The sequence below is a fragment of the Salvelinus sp. IW2-2015 genome, unplaced genomic scaffold (genome assembly GCF_002910315.2).
Source record: "Salvelinus sp. IW2-2015 unplaced genomic scaffold, ASM291031v2 Un_scaffold564, whole genome shotgun sequence".
NCBI classification, from domain to species: Eukaryota; Metazoa; Chordata; class Actinopteri; order Salmoniformes; family Salmonidae; genus Salvelinus; species Salvelinus sp. IW2-2015.
Window position 1 is genome coordinate 51,146 of NW_019942576.1, and position 12,327 is coordinate 63,472.

At 42.9% G+C, this 12,327-nt stretch overlaps 1 protein-coding gene across 1 annotated transcript in view; it reads left to right on the plus strand.

Moving 5' to 3' along the window:
* Positions 1–12,327, plus strand: part of LOC112068568 (sodium channel protein type 3 subunit alpha-like) — a 149,843-nt gene that overhangs the window by 42,728 nt on the left and 94,788 nt on the right. The window contains 3 exon segments of the mRNA XM_070438204.1: positions 114–275; positions 605–943; positions 12,079–12,199. Of these exon segments, the coding sequence (XP_070294305.1) occupies positions 114–275; positions 605–943; positions 12,079–12,199 (622 nt within the window).

Genomic DNA, 12,327 nt, shown 5'->3' on the forward strand with positions numbered 1-12,327 from the left:
TAGACCTAAAAGTCTCAGGTTCGAAACCCAGTCAGTCATACATGAAAATGTTTTTCATAGCAAATCTAGGTAAAAATAATTGAACTGACGCTCTGCCTTCCAATGCTACTCAGAAAGCTCAAGACACAGATTCATTGATTTTCCCGGACCTGTTCCCTGGCCTGGCTCTGCCTGACAACAAGGAGTTACAGAGCAGGAGGAGAAGTCTAGAGGGGCTGGTGGAGGAGACGGAGAACGAGGGAGACGTGGAGGAGGGAGTAGTGAAAACATTAAAGGTGGATACAGTTGATGGGGGCAGGGTAAATATCATAATGATGTATTCGTAATGGATTGTTATTTAATCATGATGTTTCATCATGGATAAAACATTATGGATAAATACAAACATGCTGAATCTGAAGTATAATTGCAGGTTTTGTAGAGAAGTGTGTATTTTGGTATATAGATCTTTCACCTTTCTGAATCTACAGTGATTAAAGGCAATCCTAATTTGTGAAAGAATTATCTGATTTCCAGGGTTTGAGTCAAGTATCTTACTCTTTTCTAACAGAAGACTTCCCTACCATATAGCCCACTCAAAACTATTTCTCCACTCCCCCACCAGCCAACACACCCCCTCCTCATCCGCACCATCTCCACGCGCACTAGACGAGGAAGCAACGTCAGTATATTTAACTTCCATCGCCGGAACAAAGACTCAGAGGGTGACTTTGCCGACGATGAGTTCAGTGTCCATGGGGACAATGAAGGGACACACAGTCGTGCTGGGTCCCTGGTGGTCCCGTGGAGCACCAGACGCAGGCCCAGTACCTACAGCACGGGCAGCCGGGGTTCCCAGGTCTTCCTCAACATCAATGGGAAGTTGTTTGTGGCCATGGACCAGAACGGGGTCACCCCGCAGGGCCTCCCAGCATGCACGATTGAGAGGGTCAAGGAGGAGAGTGTGAGTACTGAGTTTGATGTTTCAAGTTTTAATGTCACGTGCACAAGTATAGTGAAATGCCTTTCTTACAAGCTCCAAACCCAACAATGCAGTATTCAATATCAATGTAGCATTAAAAATAACACAAGGTAGAAGAAACACACACAAGAAATACAAATAAGAAATAGAACACGAGAAAGTAAGAAGCTATATACAGGGTCAGCTCCAATATTACCATATGTACAATGTGCAGGGATACTGGAGTGATAGAGGTAGATATGTATAGGGGTAAGGTGACTAGGCACCAGGGTATATACACTGGTTGTACAAAACTTTAGGAACACATTCCTAATATTAAGTTGCACCCCCCTTTGCCCTCAGAACAGCCTCAATTCGACAAGGTGGCGAAAGCGTTCCACAGGGATGCTGGCCCATGTTGACTCCAGTGCTTTCCACAGTTGTGTCAAGTTCCTTGGATGTCCTTTGGGTGGTAGACCATTCTTGATACACACGGGAAACTGTTGAGCATGAAAAACTCAGCGGCGTTGAAGTTCTCGACACACGCGCCTGGTAGCTACCACCATACCCCGTTCAAAGGCACTTAAAAGTGTTGTCTTGCCCATTCACCCTCTGAATAGCACACATACACAATCCATGTATCAATTGTCTCATGGCTTAAAAATAATTATTTAACCTGTCTCCTCCCCTTAATCTACACTGATTTAAGTGGATTTAAGGGAATAAGGGAACATAACTTTCTCCTGGATTCACCTGGTCAGTCTATGTCATGGAAAGAGCATGTTTTGTACACTCCGTGTATGATAAACAGATTAGCAGCAGTGTAAATTATGATTGTATGTGATTGTGTGTGCATGTGTAGAGTCAGTATACATATGTGTGCATGTTACAGTATGTGTGTGTTGGAGTGTCAGTGTTCCGTGAGTGTGTAGAGTCCTTAGAGTGTGCATAGAAACAGTGCAAACATACAAATTAAATACAAGAGTCAACTCAGATAGTCTGTGTAGCCATTCTGTTAGCTATTTAGTAGTCTTATGGCCTCAGGATAGAATCTGTTCAGGAGCCTTTTGGTGTCAGGCGATGCATGAATACCGCTTGCCATGCGGAAGTAGTGAGAACAGTCTATGGCTTGGGTGGCTGGAGTCTTTAATAATTTTCTGGGCCTTCCTTTCAGACCGCCTTATATAGTCCTCGATGGCACGGAGTTCGGCCCCAGTGATATATTGGGCATCGTCATCAGATTGTTATATTTCTTGTCCTGAGGTGAAATGTATACAACAGTCACAATAACAGCTGAAGACTCCCTAGGGAGGTAGAAGGGTCGACATTTGACCATCGGTTATTCCAAGACAGGTGAACAATGGGTTGAGACTACAACTGCGCTCAAGTCAGCACACCATTTGTTGTTTATGAAGAGGCAAAAACTTCCCCTCCTTCATTTCCCTGACTCTACTGTCCTGTCCACTCGGTGAATGGAGAATCCATTGAGCTTCTCGAGTTGTCCGAAAGCCATGTTTCAGAAAAGCAGAGAATATTGCAGTTACGAGAGTCATGTTGGTAGCCAATCCGCGATCGGAGGTCATGCATTTTATTATCATGTGACTATACAGTGGCTTGTGAAAGTATTCACCCCCTTGGTCTTTTTTCTATTTTGTTGCCTTACAATCTAGAATTAAAATAGATTTTTTTTGGGGGGGGTTTGTATCATTTGATTTAGACAACATGCCTACTACTTTGAAGATGCTAAATATTTGTTATTGTGAAACAAACAAGAAATAAGACAACAAAAACAGAAAACTTGAGTGTGCATAACTATTCACCCCCCCCCAAAATCAATACTTTGTAGAGCCACCATTCTCAGCAATTACAGCTGCAAGTCTCTTGGGGTATGTCTCTATAAGCTTGGCACATCTAGCCACTGGGATTTTTGCCCATTCTTCAAGGCAAAACTGCTCCAGCTACTTCAAGTTGGATGGGTTCCGCTGGTGTACAGCAATCTTTAAGTCATACCACAGATTCTCAATATGATTGAGGTCTGGGCTTTGACTAGGCTGTTCCAATACATTTAAATGTTTCCCCTTAAGCCACTCGAGTGTTGCTTTAGCAGTATGCTTAGGGTCATTGTCCTGCTGGAAGGTGAACCTCCATCCCAGTCTCAAATCTCTGGAAGACTGAAACAGGTTTCCCTCAAGGATTTCCCTGTATTTAGCGCCATCCATAATTTCTTCAATTCTGACCAGTTTTCCAGTCCCTGCCGATGAAAAACATCCCCACAGCATGATGCTGCCACCACCATGCTTCACTGTGGAGATGGTATTCTCGGGGTGATGAGAGGTTTGGGTTTGCGCCAGACATAGTGTTTTCCTTGATGGCCAAAAAGCTCAATTTTTGTTTCATCTGACCAGATTACCTTCTTCCATATGTTTGGGGAGTCTCCCAAATGCCTTTTGGCGAACATCAAACGAGTTTGCTTATTTTTTTCTTGAAGCAATGCCTTTTTTTCTAGCCACTCTTCCATAAAGCCCAGCTCCTTGGAGTGTATGGCTTAAAGTGGTCCTATAGACAGATATTCCAATCTCCGCTGTGGAGCTTTGCAGCTCTTTCAGGGTTGTCTTTGGCCTCTTTGTTGCCTTTCTGATCAACGCCCTCCTTGCTTGGTCCGTGAGTTTTGGTGGGCGGCCCTCTCTTGGCAGGTTGTTGTGGTGCCATATTTTTTCAATTTTTTAATAATGCATTTAATGGTTCTCCGTGGGATGTTCAAAGTTTTGGATTTTTTTATAACCCAACCCTGATCTGTACTTCTCCACAACTTTGTCCCTGACCTGTTTGGAGAGCTCATTGGTCTTCATGGTGCCACTTACTTGGTGGTGCCCCTTATTTAATGGTGTTAAGACTCTGGGGCCTTTAAGAACAGGTATATATATACTGAGATCATGTGACACTTAGATTGCACACAGACTTTATTTAACTAATTATGTGACTTCTGAAGGTAATTGGTTGCACCAGATCTTATTTAGGGGCTTCATAGCAAAGGGGGTGAATATAATTTTTATAATTTTTTGAAACAAGTAATTTTTTAAATTTCACTTCACCAATTTGGACTATTTTGTGTATGTCCATTACATGAAATCCAAAGAAAAAATTTAATTACAGGTTGTAATGCAACAAAATAGGAAAAACGGCAAGGGGGATGAATACTTTTGCAAGGCACTGTACATTGGCCAATAGAATGTCGGGAAGAGGTGGCTGGTTTTCCCTTCACCTTAATCTCGCCAGGACTCCCCCTCTCCTGCCTCTGTAAGGCTGARGTTTCCTCTTGCAGACCCCGAAAACTGGGTCCGAATTATAAGAAAGAGCCCAGCGCAGATAAGTCGAAGTTGCAGCAGGAATTGGGGAAGTAACTGCCAATCTGATGTTCAAAGGTTTTGTCGGTTATAAAGAATGATAGCAGACATTTCATGAAAATAAAGTCAAGTAAAGATAAACGATAAAGATAAAGAATCACAACATAGCAAAGTACGTGCGGAGCTCTCAATACGGCGACTATCCAGTGCGGCGTCATGTTCTGAGTGGAGTTACTGAGTGGAGTTACTGAGTTCCTTTGTGTGTCTGTGTGTGTTGTTGCGTATCTGCGTGCATCATGGGAATTCACCCTGTGGATAACTGGATAACTATTATATAAGCCTGTATCAAAGGAATGGCCAGGCTCGTATCCTGCAGAGTAGACTCAGGGCTTAGTAGCCTCTGGCTGTCTGGAGTCATTGGCCAAGACCTCTGTGACACTGGTACAGCTAACAGCTCCCTCTTCCCCACTGGGCTCCTCAACATTAACACAACACACGGTTTGATTTGCTGTTTCAATACAGATGATTCACACTACCCCGCGGAGGTGTTAGCAACTGTGTAGGAACGGAAGAGGAAAGAGCCTTAATGCAATTGCATTTTCTCTAATACTCAATGAATCAGTTTCCATGCTGTCGCTGCCTTGTGTTTGTGTGTGTGTGTCTGTGTGGCTGTTTGTGTGTGTGTGTGTGTGTGTCTGTGTTGACAGGGTTTAATGTAGACTGAAACAGAGCATGTGCTTATTTTTGGTCTGGATAGCTACTGTACATATCTTACATATCCCATGATATTATGCTGCTCTGCAATATCTAGGCCTCCCGGGTGGCGCAGTGGTCTAAGGCACTGCATCGCAGTGCTAACTGTGCCACCAGAGATTCTGGGTTCAATCCCAGGCTCTGTCGCAGGCGACCGGGAGGCCCATGGGGCGGCACACAATTGGCCCAGCGTTGTCTGGGTTGGGGAGGGTTTGGCCGGCAGGGATATCCAGGTGTACAGTGTTTCCTCCAGCACATTGGTGCGGCTGGCTTCCGGGTTGGATGTGCATTGTGTCAAGAAGCGGTGCGGCTTGGTTGGGTTGTGTTTCAGAGGACGCATGGCTCTCGACCTTCGCCTCTCCCGAGTCCGTACGGGAGTTGCAGCGATGAGACAAGACTGTAACTACTACCAATTGGGGAGAAAAAAGGGGTAAAATAATTAAAGAAATTTAAAAAACATCTAAACTAGGGCCCTATTTGGATACTTTCAAAGGATACTCTTTTACCACAAACCTAAATCAAATCAAATACCTGAATGGGATATGTATTTAGAAAGCATTAACAACTTGGTCATTAATGAAAGTCTTCAACACCAACTGAAACCTTAACCCCCTAAGGTCGATGTCCAACCCCCACGGAAACGTATTTAGCATGAAGAAAAAATCATCATAATAATCCGTCAGTTTGAGCTGGAGATATCAGTTTTTTTGCATTGGATGCATCTCAATACACTTCTTCCGTCTATGCAAAACTTGCGGTGAAAGGTAAGAGAGCTAGAGCGATGTTTGTCAGACCATGAGACATCTTCTGTAGCGTCTGAACAGTTTGGCCTAAAAACATGCATGACCCCTCTATGGAAAAATGAGACGCTCAGGAACAAAGATGAGACTCAGGTTTTGCTCTACAACCCCCACAAGGATCAAGGGACTCGTCTGATTTCGATACAGCCGATCTGCCAACTTCTGTGTAGCATCCGTACAGTTTAGGCTACACACTAATATGACCCCTCTGTGTAAAGGTGAGACTCTCAGGAAGGAAGCCCACAGGCATCACAAGACTCGCCTGAAGGTCCCCCAGTACCAGTTTAAAAAATGTATGGAAGTATACAGTACCAGTGAAAAGTTTGGACACACCTACTGATTTCTTTATTTGACTATTTTCTACATTGTAGAATAATAGTGAAGACATCAAAACTATGAAATAACACATATGGAATCATGCAGTAACCAAAAAAGTGTTAAACAAAATATGTTTTATATTTGAGGTTCTCATAGTAGCCACCCTTTCCCTTGATGACTTTCCCTCTGCGACTCACAAAGACACGGCGGTTGGAACCAAAAATCTCAGATTTGGACTCATCAGACCAAGATTTCCACCGGTCTAATGTCCATTGCTCGTGTTTCTTAGCCTAAGCAAGTCTCTTCTTATTGGTGTTCTTTAGTAGTGGTTTCTTTGCAGTAATTCGACCATGAATGCCTGATTCCCGCAGCCTCCTCTGAACAGGTGATGTTGAGATGTGTCTGTTACTTGAACTCTGTGAAGCATATATTTGGGCTTCAATTTCTGAGGCTGGTGACTCTTATGAACGTATCCTCTGCAGCAGAGGTAACTCTGGATCTTCCTTTCCTGTGGAGGTCCTCATGAGAGCCAGTTTCATCATATCACTTGATGGTTTTTGTGACTGCACTTGAAGAAACTTTCAAAGATCATGACATTTTTCGTATTGACTGACCTTCGTGTACTGACGGGCTGTCGTTTCTCTTTGCTTATTTGAGCTGTTCTTGCCATAATAAGGACTTGGTCTTTTACCAAATAGGGCTATCTTCTGTATACCACCCCTACCTTGTCACAACACAACTGATTGTCTCAAATGCATTAAGAAGGAAAGAAATTCCACAAATTAACCTTTAACAATGCACACCTGTTAGTTGAAATGCATTCCAGGTGACTACCTCGTGAAGCTGGTTGAGAGAATGTACAAAGCTGTCATCAAGGCAAAGGGTGGCTACTTTGAAGAATCTCAATTCTCACATATATTTTGATTTGTTCAACACATTTTTGGTTACCACATGATTCAATATGTGTTATTTCATAGTTTTGATGTCTTCACTATTATTCTACAATGTAGAAAATAGTAAAAATGAAGAAAAACCCTTGAATGAGTAGATGTGTCCAAACTTTTGACTGGTACTGTATATCAAGTATATCACGACAAAAATAAGAGGTTAAATACGTTAAAAAAATATTTCCTATCTCTCAGATATAAGATAGACACTTCAGAACAAACTTCCTTTAGATTTTTTGGGGGGGGACTATCTGTTCCATGTAGTGAATATGTTATTCAATTCGTTTTTATGGGCTAATAGCAGTAAGGCGGAAATACATTTTTTGATCAAATAATTTTTGTTTATATTTCAAGGGTCTTAAAATTCAAAATCAAATAGCAAAATGACCCCCGGCTTAAACATGGCTTAGACTCAAATGGTTAAGAGTTATTCATCCACGGGTATTATTCAGAGTAATCCATAACATCGCATCTTCTAACTCCAGAGCAGCAACAATTTGTCACAATTCAAAATTTTATGGATTGACTTCCTGCAATTTCTTACAATGAGGCATGTTTTTTAAGGAACAATAAATTACAGGTTCAAATCTATTTTTCCCTCATCTGTAGTCATTTGTGTGGTCTGGCAGTAGACAGTCAGATAGGTAGGTTACCTAACAGGGGGACCCAGGCTGGGAACAGCAAGACCACACACAGGACAGCCAGCCACAGCCAGGGGATTTGGCCAGTAAATCTCATTGACCCAGGAGACCCTCTTGTTTTATCTGGCTCTTCAGAGAGTGCGAGTGTGTGTGTGTGGGGGGGCACAAATAAAGAACATTATGCTCCTCTCTCCCAGGGAACAGACTGCTCTCAGAGCAGACTTCTCTCTGAACAGACTGGTGTCAGACCAGCATGGGTGTTGGTGCACTCCACTGACCCTATCTCTATTACTGATCCTTTTTGATATCTCTTATTCATTCTCTCTCTCTCTCATACACACACACACACACACACACACACACACACACACACACACACACACACACCACACACACACACACACACACACACACACACACACACACACACACACACACACACACACACACACACACACACACACACACACACACACTCTGCAGAGCCAGATAAAACGGGTCTTCTGGGTCAATGAGATTTACTGGCTGGCTGTGTTTCTTCCCTGCCTAGGTCCCCCTTAGGTGACCTACCTATCTGCCTGTCTATTGCCAGACCAGGTATCATGTACAGTGCGTTTGGAAAGTATTCCCAACCCCTTGACTTTTTCCACATTTTGTTACGTTACAGCCTTATTCAAAAATGTATTAAATAGTTTTTTCCCTCATCAATCTGCAAACAAAACCCCATAATGACATCACAATACCCCATAACGACAAAGCAAAAACAGGTTTTTAGAAAATGTTTGCAAATGTATTAAAAATATAAACCTGAAATGTCACATTTACGCAAGTATTCAGACTGTTTACTCAGTACTTTGTTGAAAAACCTTTGGCAGCGATTACAGCATCGAGTCTTCTTGGGTATGACGCTACAAGTTTGGCACACCTGTATTTGTGGAGTTTCTCCCATTCTTCTCTGCAGATGCTCTCAAGCTCTGTCAAGTTGGATGGGAAGTGTTGCTGCACAGCTATTTTCAGGTCTCTCCAGAGATGTTCAACCGGGTTCAAGTCCGGACTCTGGTTGGGCCACTCAAGGACATTCAGAGACTTGTCCCGAAACCCCTCCTGCGTTGTCTTGGCTGTGTACTCAGGGTCGTTATCCTGTTGGAAGGTAAACCGGCGCCCCAGTCTGAGGTCCTGAGTGCTCTGGAGCAGATTTTCATCAAGGATCTCTCTGTACTTTGCTCTGTTCATCTTTCCCTCGATCCTGACTCGTCTCCCAGTCCCTGCTGCTGAAAAACATCCCCACAGTATGATGCTGCCACCACGTGATTCACAGTAGGGATGGTGCCAGGTTTCCTCCAGACGTGACGCTTGGTATTCAGGTCAAAGAGTTCAATCTTGGTTTCATCAGACCAGAGAATCTTCTTTCTCATGGTCTGATAGTCTTAACTCCAAGGGGGCTGTCATGTGCCCTTTTCTGTGTAGATGCTTCCGTCTGGCCACTCTACCATAAAGGCCTAATTGATGGAGTGCTGCAGAGATGGTTGTCCTTCTGGAAGGTTCCCCCATCTCCACAGAGGAACTCTAGAGCTCTGTCAGAGTGACCATCGGGTTCTTGGTCACCTCCCTGACCAAGGCCTTTCTCCCCCGATTGCTCAGTTTGGCCGGGCAGCCAGCTCTTGGAAGAGTCTTAGTGATTCCAAACGTATTCCATTTAAGAATGATGGAGGCCACTGTGTTCTTGGGGATCTTCAATGCTGCAGAAATGTTTTGGTACCCTTCCCCAGATCTGTGCCTCGACAAAATCCTGTTTCGGAGCTTTACGGACAATTCCTTCGACCTCATGTCTTGGTTTTTGCTCTGACATTCACTGTAGACTGTGGGACATTATATAGACAGGTGTGTTTCTTTCCAAATCATATCCAATCAATTGAATTTACCACAGGTGGACTCCAATCAAGTTGTAGAAGCATCTCGAGTATGATCAATGGAAACAGGATCCACCTGAGCTAATTTTCGAGTCTCATAGCAAAGGGTCTGAATACTTATGTACATAAGGATGTTTTTTATTTGTAATAAATCTGCAAAAATGTCTAAAAACCTGTTTTTGCTTTGTCATGATGGGGTATTGTATGTAGATTGCTGAGGACATTTAAAAACGTAACAAAATGTGGAGAATGTCAAAGGGTCTGAATACTTTCCAAATGCACTATAAACAAATGATGAAAAGAAAGATACAAATCAAATCAAAAGATTTTATTTCAAAGGAATTTGACTACCAATCATTTCTATCTACCCCAAACAAAAGAACAAGCACAGTTCATTGATCATTTTGAGATTGACCACCATTTTTTTAGCATAATCAACATTTCCTGCATATCATGCTTGGTCTTGCAAACTTAACCAATCACCTCACTATTACCACATAAAACAGTCAAATCATCACAATATTATGTCATAAAACTGACCGATCATCGCACTAGAAAAGAGGGCTTGCAATTTCAACCAATCACAGCACCTTTACCACATAATAGAGTTCAATCAAGCCACATGTTAACAAACTCTTTCCCTCGTCTGCAAAGTTTTTTGACAAATTGGACAAAATCATCGCATATTGCCATGCAAAATGTCAGATTTACCACAGCAAAACATTTTTTTTTAAATTGCAAATACTGCAAAAAATCACACCAAAATCCTGGAGGAACTAATAACCAGAGTTATTGTCCTCTGGAGGACAATACAGTAATAATTAACCTCTGTGTTGCTTTTACACCAGGAAGCTCTTAAGTCTGCTAATACAGATCTGTGTGTGTGTGTGTGTGTGTGTGTGTGTGTGTGTGTGTGTGTGTGTGTGTGTGTGTGTTGCGTGTGCGCGTGCGCGTGCGTGCGTGCGTGCGTGCGTGCGTGCGTGCGAGTGTCAAATAAAGTAAAATTGTTTTGATTGCATACACATATATTTTAAAGAATGTTATCGCAGGTGAAGTGAAATGCTTATGTTTCTAGCTCAAGCAGTGCAGTAATACCTAACAATACAAAACAATACACACAAATCCCAAAAATACAAATAAAGAAAATATCAGAATGAGGAATGTCAGAGTCCGGAACATAAATATATATCTATATAATGGTGTGTATAGACGTTATGAACAGCATATGAATAGAAAGGTGTGTACGGCAGTAGTTATATTGCACGAGCCTTGAATAGAATACAGTATACACATATGATATACTGTATTGTGCTTGTGTGCTGCACAGACGCCCAGTTGTCTTGGAAATGCAACCATGGCAACCCACAGTAGAGACATGCTAAACGAGCATTTGTGGCAGTTTTGGTGGAGGGGCCTGCTGCTCTCCTTTCACCAGGGAGAGATGGTGAATGGTCCGGTGGTGGATTCCCTACTTGCCAAACAGTGAGTGGGTGGTTTTATGTGAGCCCTGAGACTGGGGATGTGCGTCACGCATGCCTGCCAGCCTGACTACCTGGGACAGCAATGAGATGCTATGTAATCATAGAGGGAGTCTGATTTGTGTCGGGAAGGCTTTGATTGGACTCAATATAACCCCTGTCATTCACACATTCAGCTGCAAGGAAATGTGTATCTTGTTATATTTGCGGTAAGAGGTGGACTGCTGTTATTCTGCAGAATAAGAAAGATGTAAGATGCTTGGATGAAAATTACAATAGATCCTCCCTTAATCCTCCCTCAGCAAAATAAATAACTACATTTCAATCTCATTTACAATGTTTGACATCCATATTTGAAATCCTGGTGTAATAATGTATCAATCTGAAGTGTAGTGAACACTACTAATACTAGGTATAGGGATATCACATGGCACTAGGGATGATATGTGTGTGTTGTTTGTATGTGTGTGTATGTTTCTCTGTGTGTGTGTGTGTCTGTGTTGTGTTGTGTGTGTTTGTGTGTGTGTGTGTGTGTGTGTCTGTGTTGTGTGTGTGTCTGTGTGTGTGTCTGTGTGTGTGTCTGTGTGTGTGTCTTAGATAAATGTCACCAACCTGCCTCTGTCCTGAATCATGCCTCTGCCATTGACCCGACATAAATTGAAAGACCTGTCTGTGGAATCAATGTGAGATAAAGTACATATTGAAGCTGTAACCCTGACTTATGGCCCAATCATTTCCTAATCACTAGCAGATAATTACATTAAATTTGACTGCATTTAATAATCTAAATATGCCTCTCTTCACCAAATTGGCCACCTTTCCTGACCAATATGGCTGCCTATATTGTCCAATATGGATTCCTCACCTCACCAATATGGCTGCCTCTCCTTACCAATATGGCCGCCTCCCCTCATCAATATATATATCAACTGTTCTTTCTCCTCCAGAGGCCTAACTCCAGCACAGAGCTGAGCAACATGCTGCTCCCTTGCCAGGTATCCAGAGAAGAGCACGCACGCAGGGACCGAGCTCTGAGCGCCGCCAGCTACCTCACCGACGCCTTGGAGGGTAAGGGCCTCTGTCCTCTGCTGTTCGCCCCACTGCCTCATTGAGGGACAAATTGTGTGAGCCCAGGAGCTCCTCTTATCTTCTGTTTACCGCTCTATGAGGTTTGAGGCTGACGGTGTCCTAAAATG